Below are 18,786 nucleotides of genomic sequence, written 5' to 3' on the forward strand. Positions count from 1 at the left end.
GGCCACGGTGCACTTGCTGCGCTCGGAGGGTGTGGAGCTGAACAACCGTCCCCGCCCCCCGGAGGACCTGAGCCAGCACTCGGCCGGCTACACCATTGAGTCCCCGGAGGACAACACACAGTGGATCACATACCAGTAGGTGACCCGACGGGGCCCGGGCGACCCCCGCAGCTGCGGGCACAGCTTGGCCACGGAGCACGGGCTGGGTGGCCGGGGGCGGCAGGGCCCAGACTCGGGGTGTCTGCACCCAGACCAGGGCCGTGGCTCGTGTCGCGTGCGACACACGTGGCTCCTCCTAGTTAGTGTGTTACCAGAGACGGGTAGGAGTGTGGAGGGGAGCGGCTCTGCTCACGGGAGGAGCCGTGGTCAGCTCTGCCCACGGCGTCTGGGCCTCAGTCATGGTGCGCGTGGACGGGAAGGAGCGCTTTGTGTACAACAGCCCAGAAGACGTGCCACGTGAGCCCTCATGCCTTCGCGGTTTAGCGGTGGTGGGTTTTAGTCACGTTTGGTCTACAGCTGAGCATTCCTGCAGGAGAACGTGGAACCGAGTGGGCATCCACGCGTCTCGCAGGAGCCGCGGCACTTCTCCCTCACTGGGGGGGGGGTGAGCCTCTCCCCCGCGGGTTCCACGCAGCGAACAGGGTCCTGTGGGGGCCGGCACCCGCGTTTAGCGCTCGGGACGTTTGTCTTGGTGTTTGTTACGTGGACGGGTGTCTTCGCCTCAGTCCTCGGGGTGTCCCACGGAGCACAGCCCAGGGCCCCGTCCATGGGAGCCTGCTGCCACGGCCCGGGCCACGCCTGACCCACGAATGTCGCTGTACAGCCTGCGTGCTGAGGGTTTTGACGTATTAAAAGTGTGTGAAGTAAACTAGAGAGAAATGGGCAACGGAGACTCCCACGGCTCACAGAGCCTAGGGTACTTGCCGTTCGGCCCCTTACCCTAAGGCACTGGGACCACAGGTCCAAGAGAACGGGCCGTCCCGCAGAGGGCGAGGGGCGGCGGGTGGCCTGGAGGGCGGTTTGCGGGTGAGGCAGAGTAGGGGGTGTGATTTGGGAACTCAACGCCGAGGGAGGACGTCCAGCTGGGGGACGGGATATGCTGGCCAGGGCTGTGCCCCGGGAGGGAACACGGCGAGTTCCAGCAGGCAGCCCCGGCAGGGGCACATTAGTGACCCCAGATGCCGCGGAGAGCTGGGCCGTTGGCAGGTGTCGTGTTTGCGTCTGTGACGCCTGTCTGAGGAAGGGCTCAGCGGGGTACGCTCGTCTGCAGGACCTGGATCGAGGGTCTGTCGCAGAGCGCCATGAACAGCTGGCTGCGGTCCGCTGAGATCGGACGAGAGCTCCAGGAGGGCTGGATCGTGCAGAACGCGGTGGTCTACGTCCTGAACCACAACTACCACCTCATTGTGGCCGGGAGGCAGAGGGAGCTCGTGGACACCTTAGACCACCTCCTGAGCATTGTCAAGGCCACGGGCCACAGCGGGTAGGTGTGGCCCGTGGATGCTTCGTGCACTCCTGACCTCCAGGGCTGTCTCCCTCCTGATGCCCCAAGACTTCGACTCGGGCCTGGCAACTGTGGGGTCACACATGGGTCTGTTGTGGGGGCGGGTGCCCCGAGACCCGCCCCCATGGTCCGTGCCGTCCTTCCAGTGAGCGGCGGGGCTGCCCTTGGCTGCCCTGTGCGGTGATGGGGACGCGGGGAAACCTGAGGGCTGCTCGAGCCACCTCAGGCTGTTTCCAAGCTGCGCTCCCGGGGCAGAGGCTCACCCCTGCCCCCGCAGGGGCCCCGTGCAGGATCCCGCCCGCCTCACTGTTTTCCAAACTGAAGGATTCTAAGGAACATTTGCTGAGACCCGAGTCCCCTGGGAGAACGGAAGGAAAGAGCAGCCCCATCCAGGAGTCTCGCGCTGGTTTCGGAGAGGGTCGGGGAGGGTTAGGGTCTGTGCCTGTGATTTCTTGTGCGGCTGGACGTGAGCGAGGAGCTGAAACGAGACACGGGAAAGCATCAGGTCTGGTCTAAGTTTGCGGACAGGGATGACGCTTCCGAGCTCTCTTCTGGTGGTTGGTTTGGCTTTTGGTCGGAGCCGTGAGACTTCAGCCTTCCGCACCGGAGGCTGAGGTAGAGACGTTGCCGTGGGTCGGGACGCGGCAGCGTGTGTGGATTTTTGTAAGTGACAAATAACAAAAGTGGACCCTGAGACCCAGAGTTGCTCAGCAGGCCCCGGGACGCCCCTCCGACTCGCGCGCCCCCTGGGACCCCGAGGACACCCACCTCTCCCCTCTCGGCCGCTCTCCTGCAAATCGCTGTTGTGGACGGGGAGCAGCAGGCTGAGTCCCTGATTCTTGACACGTGGAGGCCATTTCAACAAGTCTAACCTGAGCCACGACAGGGCCGGATGGACAGACGTCCCAGCCCTGAGGAGCCCGCCCACCGGGCATGGGGGGGCCCTCTCAGTGCGAAGGCCACCTGCGGTGGGGGACTGAAGTGTCCCCAGTGTGGCCTTCGTCATAGCCAGTGTCCCCTGGGAGGTCTGAGAACAGCCCCATGACCTAGGGCTGGAGCCATGAGCGCCTGTCGTCTGGTCGCCGTGGGATGGGAGCCGGGACTCCAGAGGTGCCCGTGTTTCCTGAGGCCCCGCGTGTGCCTCTGTGTGAGCGGCCGCGCCCTCACCGCTGGCACGTTGCTTTCCAGACGCCCCACCGTGCTGGCGATGCTCTGTAACACGCTGGCCCGAGGCTTGATCATTAAGTGGATCCCAGCCCAAGTGCCGGAAAAATCGAAAAGACCCGTGCGCTCCAACCTGCTTCACGCCCCACTGGACTCGGTGGCCAGCTCTGAAGTCAGGACGGCCGTGGAGGTAGGAGCAGCCCATGCGAGGCTGGGGCACCCGCACCCCGGTAGCAGAGGTGACAGAAGGCAGAGCAGCTGCAAGCAGGGCGCAGGGCAAGGAGGGGTGGGAAGCGTCAGAGCCCTAGACGTTCTGGGGACGCTCCGGGCCCCCGGGTGGAGGGGGGTCGGGCCACCAGCATCGGGACTGGTGTCTGCTTCAGCCACCGATGCGGCCTGACCGGGAGCCCCGTCCACCTGTTTTTCATCATTTGGGTCTTGGCTAGGGCTTCCCTGTCACGTCCGGGCCACGTGAGCAAGGACCTGTCCGCTTTAGGTCTGCGAGTTTGCCCTGAGCCTGACCGACGGGTCTGTGCCCGAGGAGGTGGTGCCCACCAGCGCCCGGCAGCAGCTCGTCGCCACCTGGGTCAAGGGCAAGCAGCTGCTGCAGCAGCAGGTCGGGCCGCGGCTGGGCCTGGACGAGCAGGTGCCGTGGCCGCGGGGTGCGGGCCGGGGTCGGGGGGGCCCGGGGGCTTGAAGAGGCTGGTCCCCACGCCCCCGGACGTGTCGGGTAGGAGCCTCCTGCTGAAATCTCCCCCACAGGACAGTGGCGCGCGTGGGGGGGGGGCTCCCTCATCCTGTAGAGGAGCGCCGCCGTCTGGGAAGGTCTGTCCCCAGGGAGGTCACTGCCGTGGGCCACAGCATCCTCTCCTTAGTTCTGTGGCCTTACCTAGAGGTGCACCCAGGCCGGAGGGAGCCCCCCGAGCTGTGGACCTGAGGCTGGGGGAGGGGCGGGGACCTGCAGCCTCTGCTCCCACAGACGCGGGCCCTGGGCTGGTGGGCCATTGGAGCCGCACCCGGGCCACGGCCCAGCCCCCAGCCCTCCTACCTGCTGGCGGCTGAACACGGATCTTGGAGGGACCCTCCGGTGGCTCTGGTCGTTGCCGCCCTGCTGCCGTGTCCCAGCGTGCCCCGGCGCCCCTGGGCTGAAGACGCTTATGCTTCCTTCCCCTAGAGTCCCAACGAGGACATCAACTCGGTGACGCGGGTCCTCGTCGCTCTGGAGATGTACTCCTGCAACGGGCTGGGCCTCATGGACTTCGCCGTGCCCCCCCTGGCCCAGGTAGGAGTCCCCTGACCCGAGGCCGCTCATTGGAACCTGCGGCTCCAACGTGGAGCCAGGGTCAGGGGGCCCTGCCTGAGGGTACAGACTGGCGCCCCGTGGAGTGACCCCGTCCTTGCCACAGCACTCAGCACCCGGCTGCGGGGCACCCGGTTTGGGCCCGTGCGGGAGCTCCCCCGAGTGCCTCCTCCGCGCTCGGCGCCGGGCACCGTAGCCGCGCTCACGGACGCGCCTTCTCCGCCCTGAAGCTGGTGAGGACGGCGTCCGAGTGCAGCTGGTCCGACCCGCTGGTGGAGCTGCAGACCCTGATGCGACTGACACACTTCGCCCACGCGGCGCACGACCACGAGCTCACCATGCTCTGCTCGCAGAAGGCCACCCAGATGGGCATCAGACACCTGCGGGTGTGCGACCCGTGAGTGCCCTCCTGACCCGACTCGCTGTCCCGGTGACGCTCATTTTCCGGAGGCTGGGTGTGGGGGAGGGGGGCGTCCCGTGGAGCCTCCGTGTCGCACGTCAGTGTGCGGGGCCGAGGAGCACGGCCGGCGGGGGTCACCGAGCGAGACACCCACCCCTCGCCAGCCTCACCAGCTGCGACGTGAGGGGCACAGAGGCAGGAAGGGGCTCCCGGCTCCGTCATCTGCCGCTCCCGACGGACCCAGAGCTCTGACTTGGTCCCTGAGTAGGCCACAGGCTGACAGCGGTCCCCGCCTGACGCCTGCCGCAGCTCCCCCAGGCCGCAGGCGAGCGGAGGCCTTCCCTCCCCGTGAGCGCGAGGCTGCTTCACGCCCGCTGCCCTGGTGAAAGTTTCTGAGGCGAGGACGGGTTTCCTTGAGGATCTTTTCAGGCTCTTTCCTGGAAACGATGAAATCACTGACGCAAAGGCATGGAGACCTTCATGGCGGCCAAGCAGCCGGTCCGGCAGTCCGAGGCCAGGCCCCAGCCGTGCCTGACAGCTATGCGTCCCCAGGCTTGGACCGTGTCCCCGTCGCAGGCTGCCCGCTGCTGCAGCGCGACTGGCCGTTGTTGGGGGGGGGGGTCTGTCCCACACGCCGAATCCCCGGGACAGGGATGCGTCTGCCATACGTCAGCCTCTCCACAGCCCTCATCAGACACGCCTGATGCGCGTTTGGGGCCACAGGCGAAGGCCACCAGCGAGGTCTGCGCGCCGCCACCAACCCGCGGCCAGGGCCTCGGCGCGGGGGCCGGCACGGTGCACCCGAGGGCCCTGCGGCGCTGCCTCATTCCCTCCCCGGAGCAGCTCTCTGCTAGGCACCACGGCTCCCACGTCGATGGGAGAAACTGAGGCAGGTTGAGGGCGATTCACTGGCCGTGCCGGCAGGCGCAGAGCTGGGATGGGGCCCCAGCGTCTGGCTCTACAAGCCCACGCTCCCAGAGACCACTGGACGCCGCCTCTCGGACGTGAGCACAGCACCCTCTCTGTCAGCAGGAGCACGCTGGAAAGTTCAGAAGAAGCCAGCCGTGGTCCCTGTGAGTGTGCGTCCCCAAGACGGGCGCCGCACAGGGGGACTGGCGGGACTTCCCGGGATGCGGGGCAGCTGGGGGCAGGAGAGGCCCCCCCACCTCCCATGAGGCGACTCCAAGGGCCTGGGCCCAAGGAACAAGGCCTGATTCTGGAAAGTCCTGGGAAAACCAGCTGAATGGGACCAGGAACCCTCGTATCTGGTTAGTTCACATAGTTTCCCCCAGAATCAGACATCGCGAGGGCAGCTCCCGTTCTGAGAACCCGCCGCCCCGTGAACAGAAGACGGGCTCATGCACTCCAGCCGCCGACTTTCCGTTCTACCCCTTCCCTGGGGGTGGCCACAGCGTGGTGGCCGGGTTGAGACAGGCTGGGCCCCCAGGACCCGCCCTCCTCAGAAGGGAAGGCAGAGGCCTGGTGTGGGGAAGGGGCGGGTCGAGGCAGGAGACCCAAGGTGAAGAGGAGCTCTGACCACACGGGGGCACAGGAAGCTCGCTCCTGGGGCGGCCAGGGTGGGGACGGGGTCGACACATGGGGACCGAGGGGCGGTCTCAGGCCATATGGCTTGAGGGCTGCAAGGAGACTCCGCCCACACCGGCTCCCGTGTGGCCTCCACGGAGCACCTGGCTGCCTGCGGGGCGCGGAGCCCCAGGAGCGCCCATCCGGCAGCAGGTGGGCCAAAGCCCTGTCCCGAGAGCTCTCCAGCAGCATCTTAGCCACACGCTTAACTAGGCAGAGTTACTGGGATGCACAGTCGTACCACAATCCGAGGAGAACGTCGAGAAAAACCCTTCCGGCAAAGATGCAGTGCTCGGAGGTAAGGGTGGGAGCGGCACAGGACCGAGCTCCGCTGGGCGCAGACTCGGTGCGGAAGAAGTGTGAGGAGATGTCATGGGAAATACATGAAAAAGGACAGGCGTACAGAAAATGTGACAGGAGCCGGAAGACACGTGGGGGCTTAACTTTCGGAGCCATAGCAGGAGCACAGAGTACCCTTGAGAGAGAAGTTTGCGTGGGGCAGACAGCCTACGCGGTGAACGGCCCTGCCACCCACGAGCGACGGCGCAGAGAAGAGACCCTCGCGTGTGGACCCTGGGGACACGCCGAGTCACCACCGACAGTGTCCAACAAGGTCACAGGAGACAGAAGGGCAGCAGCCTTCTGAGAACCCATCACTGGAAGGTGGAGGAAACGTGGAGCTTTCTGGGTGGAAATAATTTTGAACCTAGAATTCTAACTCATCCAAACTTTCAGTCAAGTCTGGGTATGGGAAGCCAGTTTTAGACGGGCAGAGACCTAGAATATACATGTGCCACACACCTGTTTTTAGAAAGTTCCTTGAAGGATATGCTCCAGAAAAACAAGGGAATAAACCAAAAAAGGAGAAAAATGTGGGATGTTGGAAATAATAGATTCAACCCAGAAAAGTTGTCAAGCTGCGCCGGCAGCTGAGAGAGCCACCTGTGTGAAGGACAGCGGGACGGAGGCGGCCCGGCGAGTCAGGGCGGGGAAGACGCGGACCGACGTGTTGCGCCACAGGAAAATAATACAATGGAGAAAAGCTAGTCGGGAGCTCCAGAAGACACAGAGTCAACACAGCTGGACTCCTCGGTGGAAAACATTTGCGTTATCATGGTGTTCACTGATATTTTAGTTTTAGGACCAACATTTTGACAAAGGAAACCTCTTTGTGGTTATCAGGTCTGACCGTACAAAAGTAGAAGTCCTGACAATACACTTTAGCGGGGCAGGGGAGTGTCTAGAAGGGAGGAGAATGGCTGTGGTAACGTCCTTGCTTGAGAAGGTGAGCGGTCGGGGGTCACCGGCTCAGGGTCCATGAACCCTGGAGCTGGTGTAACATTTTAAGGTACAAAGACGATGCATAGGGGAATTAGAGTCATGCCATAATCAACGATACTCCTAAGTTGGAAGGCGGGCAAAAGGGGAGTCTGGATGACTTAAGCTTCCGTGGGTGGGTGTCAGGGCTCCACAGGTAACGTGTGACGTCGGTCCGCTGGGCGCCACGTGAGAGGCGGGGGTCCGGAGACCAGCACGTGCCTGCTGGCGGCCAGGGCTAAGTATGTGGCAGACGTTCCCTCCGGGGAGCAGCCCTGGGAGCCAGGTGGGAGGCCCTTCTTCCCAGCCATGTGCAGGTGCCACCTCGATAGAAATTCGGAAGTTGTTTTGAAAAGAGACACTGCGGAGGCGTCATAGGAGGTGGTGTGGGCGACCTGCTGCCGTGGGGCTCAGACGTCCCTCACTGCTGGCTGAAGGCTGGTCAGGACGACGCGGCCAGGTGATGAAGGACATGGGCCCTGGCTTTGCCATTCTGCATCACTGATTCTTAAATTGAGTTTTATCTTAAAATGACAAATCTTATACTGAGATAAAAATTAGCTTCCAAAAACTCGTTTGTAGGACGCCGCTGCCCTCTAGTGGTAACCGGTGTCACTGCACCCCGTGGACTTGCCTACCCCGCGGCTGGGTTTGACTGGGCTTCTGACCCCTTGTCCAAGCACACGTGGGTGTTCGCCGTGTCTGGGCGTGGTACTGGGTGCCAGGCGGCTGGAGAGAGAGACGGGAGCGTCTTCGTTCTGTGAGAGGTGCCGCACTTGGAGTGATCTCGCTGGTCACTCAGAGCACTGGACCCTGAGCCTGGGCAGGATCCGTGGCCACACTCAGCCACACGATACGGCGTGCACTGCAGGTGGCTCATTCGTTTTAATTACACACATTTCAAATTTTTGTGCTAATTTTTCCATTTTGCTAGTTACTTGAAGAAACTGTGGAATTGGTCACAGTAATTTTATAATAACTTACATTAAAGAGTAAGTGTAATTTTTAGTTCTTAATGAAAAATTTCAGTTGCTAATCAACTCGTATTTTCACCTCCAAGTGTTCAATTACTAGAATAATTTTCACATTCACACTATCAATGTAAACGAATATACATTAATGAGAAATTCCGTGTGGATCCCTAAAATAGACAGAAAATAGATTAAAAGGAAGTCGTCTAAGAATATTTGGGACATTTCTACTTTGTTCAGCATTTTTTTAAACATAATCATCAATGTTGGGTCTTTATATAAATTTGAAAGTCCCTTTTCTACCATTTCTGGCCATGGTATAGTAACAGATATTATAGTCTTATTCTGTGGGGGGGGAAAAAAAACTGTAAGGCTTAACAAAATACATGAAGTAATCATTTTTGTACATTGGCCAACAGATGGTCCAAAGCAGAGATTTTTGCAGGAGGGAACATCAAAAGTGGGCTCCACATTCACGCTCACTCCCTGCCAGGTGGGGTTGCAGGGCTGTCCTAACACCAGCGCTGAGGAGTGGAGCCCAGACAGAAGACACACTGGGGTGAAACAGAGATCCGTGCGGGGGCTGCCCAGGCAGCAGGCATTCGCAGGGTGTGATGTGAGAGAGGAGGTTCCCGGACGGAGCACATGTGCTCACAGGCACTGACCTGTGGTGTCTAAGATCAAGAGAGATGGTGGAATTGACCAACAAGGGTCGGGGGGCTTCACTGAACTTGCCAGGCATTCACAGAGATCACACCTTAAAAATAGGGCTACAAGGGCTACTGTAGACTTGCCCTAAAAAGCCTCCCTCAGATCTTGAGAAGCTAAGCTGAACCAGCACTAGATTAACTGCCTGTCGGAAGAAAACCCAGCCTTCCTCTCAAGGAAGGCAGCACCACCCACACTCTCACCGGTGTCCTCTCAACAATATAGCCCTTAAGTGTCCAACATAAGATAAACAATTACTAGACACATGGGAAAATGAGAAAATGTCCTTCCATACCTGGAGAAAACACAGTCAATAGAATAGAAACAGGTGCCTGTGTGGCTCAGTGGGGTTAAGCATCTGTTTTCAGGGTCCGGGACCGAGCCCCACATTGGGCTACCTGCTCGGGGGGAAGCCTGCTCGTCTGTCTCTCTCTGCCCCCTCCCCTGTTCTTGCCCACAGTTTCTCTCTCTGAAATAAAAATAGATCTTTACAAAATTGACTAGAAACAGTCAACACACCCAGATATGACACAAATTTTGGAATTAGCAGACAACAGATTTAAAACTTAAATTAAAACAACTATTATAAATATAAGAATGTATTTTTAGTGGAAAAACTAGTGTACAAGGGAGGAATTTCAACAAAGAAATGAAAAATGTTATGAACTAAGTGGAAACTCTAGAACTGACAAATACAGTCTCTGCAGACATTACTGGGAGAGCTTAGTGTCCAAACACTGAGAAGGAGGCAGGTAACTCTGACGGCAACACAGCATCGAAGCCGAAACGCAGGGAGAAAAGACAGAAAAGCGAAATGAACTTCACTTTAGCGGCATGCAGGGCAGAATCGAGTGGCCTAACACACACATAATGGGAGTCTCAGGACAGAGGCAAGAAAGGGAGGCAGAAATATGCGTACTTACATTTTCTCAAATTCAGTTAAAAACATCAACCCAGAGATCCAAGACTTTCAATGACCCCGGACAGGATCAACACTCAGAAAACCAGAGCATGTTCACGGCAGTCAGACTGCTGCAGACCAGAGGTAACGAGAAACCAGTAGAAAGGAGTCAGAAGGCAAACAGATGCACTGCGTAGAGGAAAGCAAGGTCAAAACTGCAGACTTCTCTGCAGAAACAATGCAGACTGCCTAACGCTTTAAGTGCTGGAAAAGACAAACCTGGCAGTCTAGAATTCCGTGTCCAAGAATAGCCTTAAGGAAATGAACTCAAAATCAAGATGTTTTAAGATAAACTAAAGGTAAAATAATCCATTCCTAGAAGAGATGCCAAAAGAAATTCTTCAGGCTAAAGGAAGACGATAGCAGGTGGAAAGTTGGTCCAAGAAGCCGCGGAGAGCACCCGCGGTGGTGAGTGTGTGGGCAGACGTGAAAGGCTCCCACCTTCAGTTCACCGGCCCTTTAAAGGACACTTGCCTGTTTAAAACCAAAGTACATTGAATTGTGGGATTATTAATAAATGTAGAAGTAAAATGCACGAGCACGATAACGCAAACGATAGGAATGAGGTACACAGAAGGTTACTGTTCGGAGTTGTGACGTACCCGTGATTCAAGATAGACTGTGACTAGTTAAGGATGTATGTTGTAATCTCTAGAGCAAGTCCCTAAAAATCATTAAAAAGTATAACTAAAATCCAATAGATGAGATAAAATGGAATGCTAAAAATACTCAGTTAACCCCAAAAAGTGGAGGAAAGAACAACATATGGGACGAAAGGACAGCAAAGCAAAGTGGAAGATTCCACCCCAAGCGCATCCACGTATCCACTAAATGTAAATGGACCAGCACGCCCGTTAAACGTGCAGGGTTTATCCCTCCAGATACAGTAAGGCCCGACCAGAAGCTGTTTTCAGAGACTCTTCAAAAATAGACTCAGGTGGCCCATGGAGGGAGTCAACCCGGGAGCCGGTGTCTCTCTCTTGGAATAAACCCAGTGCCCCCAAGTGGAGTTTCAGGGATTCGCTCCCCTCCAGCACTGGACAGGGGTGACCTCTTAGTGTATGTGGTGTTGTATGTGCACAACCCACAGTGTGGCTAAGATAGGAAACCCTGAGGAAGAAGGGGTCACACAGCGTTCTTGACGTCGCTTTGAGTTGAAACCGTATAGGACTGGGCTCTCAGCACACAGTGGACGGCCCCTGGGATCAGACACACTGGGGCGCACGGGATGGGCCCCACGACTCTGGGTGGCGCTTGGCCATCCTCCAAGGGGAGGTCCCAGCAGACGGGCTTGTAGTGCTCACTCACTGCTGCTGCACGACAGAAACATGAGCGAGTCATTTCAACGCCAGCTCGTGATTCTGTGTCATGGTCCCGTGGGTTGACCGGATTCAGCTGGTTAGCTGTGGCTCAGGGACTTTCATGAGGTTCCTGTGGATGCCCCCAGGGCTCGTTCACTTCCCTGCAGAGCACCTGTCTCCCCCGAAGGCCGTCCTGCATTCGAGACCCTTCTCTGTCTCCAGGGTCGACACGGAACTGGTGGCGGAGATGCTGAGCACCACAGCCTGCATCCAGGGCAGGAGCATCATGGAGAACCTGAAGGGGAGAAAGCAGCTGCGCCTGGCGGCCGCCAAGGCCTTCTTAGACAGTGCCAAGTACGCCATGCCGTGCTCCTGGCCGGTGGTGTGGGGTGCACGCTGCGCGTGGGCGATGAGTGGCGACTGCAGTGCCACACACTGACGGGCACGATGGTCAGTGGGGACTGCCGCTGAGGCCGGCTCTCCCTTGGTGGCCCCGTGGCCAGGGCTACTCACCCTTTGTGGTGACACCTACCCCACCCCACCCCCTTGGGCATGAGCAGGTCACCACAGGCCGCGTGGCCATCGGAGGGGGGGGCGCCCGTACCGAGGGCCATTCCACGGCGCCCAGCCCCACCTCCTCCCCTGTAAATCCAGAGCCTCACGTGTTGCTGCTGCATTGTCCATCCCCGTCTGCACCTGTCCATGTCAGGAATTCCCTTTCAGGTTTGGGGGCATTGCAGGGAGCAGTGCCCTGGTGATGGTGGCCGCAAGGCACTACTGGAACACCTGGCTTCCGTTCCTGTCCTCCGCAGCCAACAGGAGGAGAACCAAGAACATCCTACAGAGGGTCATCAGCATCATCAACAAGACAGAAGCGAAAAAGCAGGTGCGCTGTGTGGGGCCACGGTGGGGCAGACCTCTCCCAGAAAGGGTGAGCCAAGATCCCGAGGAAGGGCAGACCCCATGGAGCTCTTGAAACCAGGAGCATGAAGGCCAGCAGAGTGGGGGGCCCAGAGGACAAGGGCATCTCCAAAATCCCAGCTGGGCAAAACCCCACCCCTCCCTCCCTCCTCCCCTAGAGAACACTCACCCGTACCCAGAAAACTCCAGCAGGAAAGAGGAAGGGATGGAGGAGGTGGGGACAGAACAGGAGGCTCAGCCAGCTGAGGAAAGCCACAGAAGAGCCAATGTCCCGGCCTGGCCCGGCGCCACCCCATGCCCACCCCATGCCCACCCCATCACCAGCACGGGCGGTCTTGGTAAAGGCCTTGTCCCTGTGTGGCTCCCTCTGTCCACCAGCCCCTGAGGCTGGCAGAGCTGGGCCCAGACCCAGCTTGAGAGGGTGTGTGCAGGTCAGTGAGGACTGTCCCACTCGCCTGCTGACCACGTGTGTCCTCTGCCCATCCGGGAGACTCCCGGCCCTAGGACTCGGCCCCCACAGGGCTTCCAACACCTTTCCCGTCTGCCAGGGAAGCCACACTCCTACCCTAAGCCTGCAGGATCCTTCCGAAACGAAGGCCTGCAGGTCGAAGTCGTCGGCAGACAGAGGTCTGTGCTCAGACCATGCAGGAGCCCATGGACAGAGCTTCTTGAGCCCGCAGTCAGGGCCCAGTGACGCCTCCGAGGCCAGCGGACAGACGGGCTCTGGGAGGTTTGGCGGGGATGGGACGAGATGGGGGAGCTGCCCTCTGGGCCGATTCCAGAGCTGGGTCTTCCCAAGGCTGTCCCTGGCCCGGGAGGCTGCTGTTCGGGAAAAAGCCAGAGAAAATTAAAAATCATAGCCTCAGAGAAGAAACTGGTCGGTGCTTCCTGTTTTCTTACTAACAACTTATGACCTCTGGTGGTCTAAGCTAGGGGTGGGCAAACCACCACCCACAAGCCGAATCTAGCCTGGCTCCTGTTTTTGTCAATAAAGTTTTATGGGGACACAGCCATGCCTAATCATTACACGGTGTCTGTGGCTTGGCTACAACCGCAGCACGGAGTCACTGTGACAGAGGCCCTGTGACCCGCAAAGCCTCAAGGACTCATGTCTGGCACTTTACAGAAAAAGTTTGCCAAGCCCAGGTCTAGACATTTATAAAACTTAACCTAAAGTTCAGTTTTTGCCAATTTGCTTTTTAAAATTGTGGTAAAATTATATAATTATTTCCGATTTTAACCATTCGAAAGTATACAATTCAGTGACCTTAATTATATTTCGACTGTTGTGTGACCATCACCAGCGTCTGTACCTGAAACTTTTTCGTCAGCCCCAACAAACGCCCCCCCTCCCCATTCGCCAGCCGCCCTGCATTCTGTCTCCGTGAACGGGACCACGCTAGGTCACATACGGGATCTGTCCGGCTGGGTCTGGCTTATCTCACTCAGCACAGCGTCCTCCGGGTTCACCCATGTTGTAGCAGGTGTCAGAATTCCCTTCCTTCTTAGGACTGAAAAAGAGTCCGCTCTGTGGTTGGACCCCGTTCTGCTCATCCGTCCGTCTGCTGGGGGACGTGGCTGCTTCGGCCATTTCACTGCTTGAACGTGCGGCCACGAGCATGGGTGTGCAGGTGTCTGTGCCTGAGCTCGGTTCTTTTGGGGACACGGCTAGGAGTGGAATTACTGGGTTATATGGTAGTTCTGTGTTCAACCTTTGGAAGAAATGCAAAACTGTTTTCCAAGCAGTGGCACCATTGTACGTTCCCACCAGCGCGTTCTGATGTCTGCACATCCTTGTCAACACTTGTTAATTCCCATTTAAAAAATTGTATCCACCCCAGTAGGCATGAAGTGGTACCTCATTGTAGTGTGGGGTTTTTTTTTTTTGTAAGATTTTATTTATTTGTTTGAGAGAGGGAGAGCGAGAAAGCAGACAAGTGGGGAGAGGGTCAGAGGGAGAGGAAGAGGGAGAAGCAGGCTCCCCGCTGAGCAGGGAGTCCAACACGGGGCTCAGTCCCAGGACCCTGAGATCATGACCTGAACCGAAGTCAGATGTTTAACTGACTGAGCCCCCCAAGGGCCCCTCTAGCTCATTGTGGTTTTGATTTGCATTTCTCTTACGACTAAGGATAGAGCATCTTCTCATGTGCTGATTTTAGCTATCTGCATATTTTCTCTGGGAAACCTCTTTTCAAGTTCCTTGCCCATTTTTGAATTGGTTTGTTTTTTGTTGAGTTGTAAGAGTTCTCTGCACATTCTGGATATTAATCCCTTATCAGACATAAGATTTGCAGATTTTTTTTTCCATTTGTTTGAATGCCTTTTCACTCCCCTGGGGGTATCTTTTGATGCACAGAGGTTCTTTTTTTTTTTTTTTTTTTTTAAGATTTTTATTTATTTATTTGACAGAGACACAGCAAGAGAGTGCACAGAGGTTCTTAATTTTGATGAAATTCAACTATTTTTTTTTTTCTTTTTGCCTATGTTTTGGTGTCACATCCATAGAGCCATTGTCAAATCCAATGTCATGAAGAATTTTTTCAGTGTTTTCTTCTAAGAGTTTTATAGCTTTACCTCTTATGTTCAGGGCTTTTCCCCCCACTTGAGTTAATTTTGGTACATGCTGTAAAGCAGGGGGACAGCTTTGTTCCATCGTGTGTGAAGATCCAGTGTCTCAGCACTAGTTGCTGAAAAGGTGGTTCTTTTTCCATTGAATGATCTTGGCGTCCTCGTCAAAACTCACTTCACCATTTACGGAAGAGTTTACTTCTGGGGTCTTTCTTGTATCCCACTGGCCTGTATGTCTGTCGTAATGCCAGGGCCACGCTGATCTGACGACTGTAGCTTTGTGACAAATTTCGGAGTCAGGAACTAGGAGCCTTGCAAGTTTATTAGTCTTTGAGGTTGTTGTGACTCCTTGGGGCCTCCTTGCAATTCACATGAATTTGAGGATTGGCTTTGCCATTTCTTCTAAAAACGGTGTTGGAATTTTGAGGCAGGTGTGTTGAATCTTTAGATCACTTTGGGTAATACGTACGGTTGAACATTTTTAAGCCTTTCTATCCATGAACATGGATGTTTTCCCATTCATATAGGTCTTCCTTAATTTCATTCAGGGATGTTTTCATCGTGTTCGGCAGATACGTCTTTTACCTCTTTGGAAGTATTTAATTCCTTCAGGTGCTGGTATAAACGAATTTGCTCTCTGTCTTAGCTCTGGCAGCTGTAAGAACGTGCTGCATGCCTGGGTGGCTAACCCAACAGAAGTTTGTGTCACGGTCTTCTGGAGTCCGGAATTCTGAGACCAGGGAACCAGCGTGGCCCGGTTCTGAGGAGGGCCCTCTTCTGTCTTGCATCCATCTGTGTCCTCCTCTGGGGGCAATGTGGGGACAGAGCAAGATCTCTTCTGTCTCCTCTTATGGTCTCATGAAGGACCCTTCCCCTCATGACCTCATCTAATCCTAATTACCCCCCAAATAGCAGCACACTGGGGACGGAGACTTCTACACATGAATTTGGTGGTGGGGGGGACACACGTAAGTCCACAGCACATTCCCAGTTTCCTTTCTGGATTGTTAGTTGCTGATATATAGAAAAACCACGGACTGTTATATTGTGTCCTGCAAGTTTTCTGAATTGATTTATTAGCTCTAACGATTTTCTTGGGAACTTTTTGGGATTCTTCTATATATAGGATCATATCATCTGTGAATGGAGAGAGCTTCACCTCTTCTTTCCATTTGGGATACCTTTTATTCTTTTTCGTGTCTTGTTACTCTGGCTGGAATTTCCAGTAGAATTTTGAACAGCAGCAGGGAAAGCATCTCCGTCTCGTTCCTGACCTAGAGGGGAGATTCAGGTGCTCACCACCGAGCACAATGTCGCCGTGGGGGGTTGATAAATACCCTTCATGTGTTCCCAGCTTTCTGAGGCTTTATGAAAAGCAGTTGGGTTTTGTCTCGTGCCTTTCCCCATCAGTTGAGATGATCGCGGAGTTTTTCTCCTCCGTTCTATTAACGTGATGTATTACATTGGCTGATGTTACATGGAAGCACTCTCATACTCCTGGGACGAACCCCACGTGGTCATGGATTTGATTTGCTAAATTTTGTGGAGGATTTTTCCCTCATCTAAATTCCTAATGGGTATTGGTCTATGACTTTTCTTGTTGTGTGTTTGTCTAGATTGCTCTCAAGGTAATGGTGTCAGAATCAGTTTGGAAGTATTTCTTCCACTTTAGTGTTTGAAAAGTTGAGGGGGATTATTGTCGGTTGTGTAGACATTTGGTAGAATCCAGCCACGAGCCATTGGGTCCAGGACTTTTCTTTATTGGGTGGTTTCTGATTATTGGTTCAGTTGTTACTTGGGTGCATTCGTTGAGATTTTCCATTTCCTGTTGAGTCGCTGTGGGCAATGCGCCTGTTTCGAGGTATTTGCCCATTTCCTCCGGTCTTGTAATTGGTTGGTGTGCGTGAGCCCACGGGCTTCTCCTAGGACCCTTCTTATCTCTCCAGGGTTGATGTTGAAACTCCCTTTCTGATTTTAGTTATTTTTGTCTTCTTTTTCTCCTTGCTAGTCTTGCTCAAGGTTTGTCAATTTGCTTGATCTTGTCATTGATTTTCTCTGTCATTTTTCCAACCTCTATTTTGTTGATCACTTTATTACTACCTGCCTTCTGCTGGCTTTGGGTCTAATCTGTTCTTTTTCTAGTTCCTTCAGGTGGAAAGTCAGGTTGTTCACGTGACATCTTTCTTCTTTTTCCATGTAGGCATTTGCAGCTGCAAGCTTCCCTCTGAGCCCTGCGCTCGCATCTCCCACAAGTCATCTGTGTTTTAGAGAGCGCACAAGCAGGGGGAGACACAGAGGAACCCTAAGACGACTCCCTGATGCGCGTGGAGCCCGCCATGGGGCTCGATCCCAGGACCCCACATCAGGACTGAGCCAAAATCCAACAGTCAGACTCTTAACATCCTTCTTAATAAGCTTTTTCTCATGTGCTTTTGATCCCATTGATTTCAATCTCTGACATGGACTTGGACACTTCATGTCATTGGAAAAGCTGCTGTCTACGTTGGGGCTGGTCTCTGTGTCTGGGCTCTCACGGGCACCGGGGAGATTCTTCTCCCGGGTGAAATGTGACTTCACTTTTTATGACTTAGTATTTCAGAAATTTAGTTGCAATTTCTGTAATTAGGTACTGAGCCAAATAAACCTCAAAACGGTGAGAGAGAACCTCACAACCTCCTGTATGTCTCCTCGTTTCCACCGCAGGGAAAGGGGAAGGTGCTGCTGCTTCACCAGTGGCCCACGGCGGACTCCCACGGCGGAGGGACGACAGAAGGTCAGTCTCACCCAGGTTTGTAGACACCAGACGGACGCGGCCACAGGCACGAGGCGCGGCAAGCGCTCCGCGCTGTGAGTTTCGGCAGCCTTGCGTGAAGCCTGCTTAATCCGGACGGAGACCGCGGGGAGCGTCGCCCGTCACTTGGGGTGTGATGGGGCAACGACCCCGTGGAGCCCCCATGGTGTGCACAAGGACACCAACTAGGGGCCCTGTCCCGGACGCCCTGGGGTCAGGGCGCGCTCGCTCAGCTTAGTGGCCGCTGTGGAACCCAGCCCCCGGGATCCCTGGTGGACAGGTCACCGTCTTGCACAAGGCGGAGATGTAGTCTTGCAAAACCAAACCAAAACACAAACTGAACTAGGACGTAAAACCATATTTAAGGATTCATGTTTAATTCTGCTAAGAAAAATAATCATCCCTGCATCTGGCAGTATCTGGTGGGCAGCGTAAATGCTGGGGACGGTCTCTGGTCCCGCAGAACTTCAGGTCTGTCGGAGAGAGAAACTTGATTTAAAATAATGAAGGAAAAGTAGGACCACGTGTCGCTGACTTCGGAGCACTGAGCCCCAACAGTTCCCACAGTGTCCCTCCCGCGCGGAGCGCGCCCGGCACCCACGGAAGAGACGCGGGGCTCGGGGCAGGACCCCCCGCCGGTCAGGCTGAACCGACGGGCAGGAGCAGCCCTTGCGGCCCAGTCCCCGAGGCTGACCAGGGTCTCGGTCCCGCTGCTGGGCGTGGGCGGCAGGGACCCCGCACCCTGGGAGCCCCGCGCTGGCCGCGCAGAGCCCACGGGGGCGCCCAGGTCCCACGCAGCGGGTGCCGGTGCCAGCAGTGTCCCCGGCCGTGGCCTTCGTCTGCTCCGGGGTCCACCATGCCGACAGAGCTCTAACCCCCGCTGAGCCGCAGAGGAGGGACCCCCGCAGGACCCGGGGCGGGGGGCGCAGAGCCGGGGCTCAGCGGGGGCGGGCGGCGCTCGGGAGGCACCTGCGGGCCGAGGAAGCTCCGGCGAGGCCGACTGGGCCTGGGTGGTGGGGCCCGGGGCAGCCCAGCCTCGCCCCCGCACGCGGCCCCTCCCGCCCCCGCACACCGGCCCCCCCCCCGCCCCCGCAGGTGCCGAGGACGACCTGACGCTGCGCGCCGCGCTCTACGGGCTGCTCTTCCACTGCCACGCGGACCGCGGAGACTGGGAGGGCGGCCTCCGGGTGCTGGACGAGGCCGTGCAGGTGCTGCCGCGGACCGCGCACCGCCTGTGAGCGCTCGGCCCGGGCTCCCAGCCCCCGCCCCCCCTCCTCCCTCCGGCCCCTCCTTCCC

At 56.5% G+C, this 18,786-nt stretch overlaps 1 protein-coding gene across 1 annotated transcript in view; it reads left to right on the forward strand.

Moving 5' to 3' along the window:
- Positions 1-18,786, forward strand: part of CFAP46 (cilia and flagella associated protein 46) — a gene marked incomplete at its 5' end in the record, with an annotated part of 91,481 nt that overhangs the window by 28,486 nt on the left and 44,209 nt on the right. Inside the window, 10 exons of the mRNA XM_080823705.1 lie at positions 2-135; positions 1,271-1,483; positions 2,693-2,858; positions 3,165-3,314; positions 3,843-3,950; positions 4,199-4,365; positions 11,433-11,564; positions 11,934-12,096; positions 17,403-17,487; positions 18,586-18,724. Of these exons, the coding sequence (XP_080679831.1) occupies positions 2-135; positions 1,271-1,483; positions 2,693-2,858; positions 3,165-3,314; positions 3,843-3,950; positions 4,199-4,365; positions 11,433-11,564; positions 11,934-12,096; positions 17,403-17,487; positions 18,586-18,724 (1,457 nt within the window). The remainder of the gene's footprint in view (position 1; positions 136-1,270; positions 1,484-2,692; positions 2,859-3,164; positions 3,315-3,842; positions 3,951-4,198; positions 4,366-11,432; positions 11,565-11,933; positions 12,097-17,402; positions 17,488-18,585; positions 18,725-18,786) is intronic.

Source organism: Martes martes, assembly GCF_963455335.1.
Source record: "Martes martes genome assembly, chromosome: 14".
Lineage (NCBI taxonomy): Eukaryota > Metazoa > Chordata > Mammalia > Carnivora > Mustelidae > Martes > Martes martes.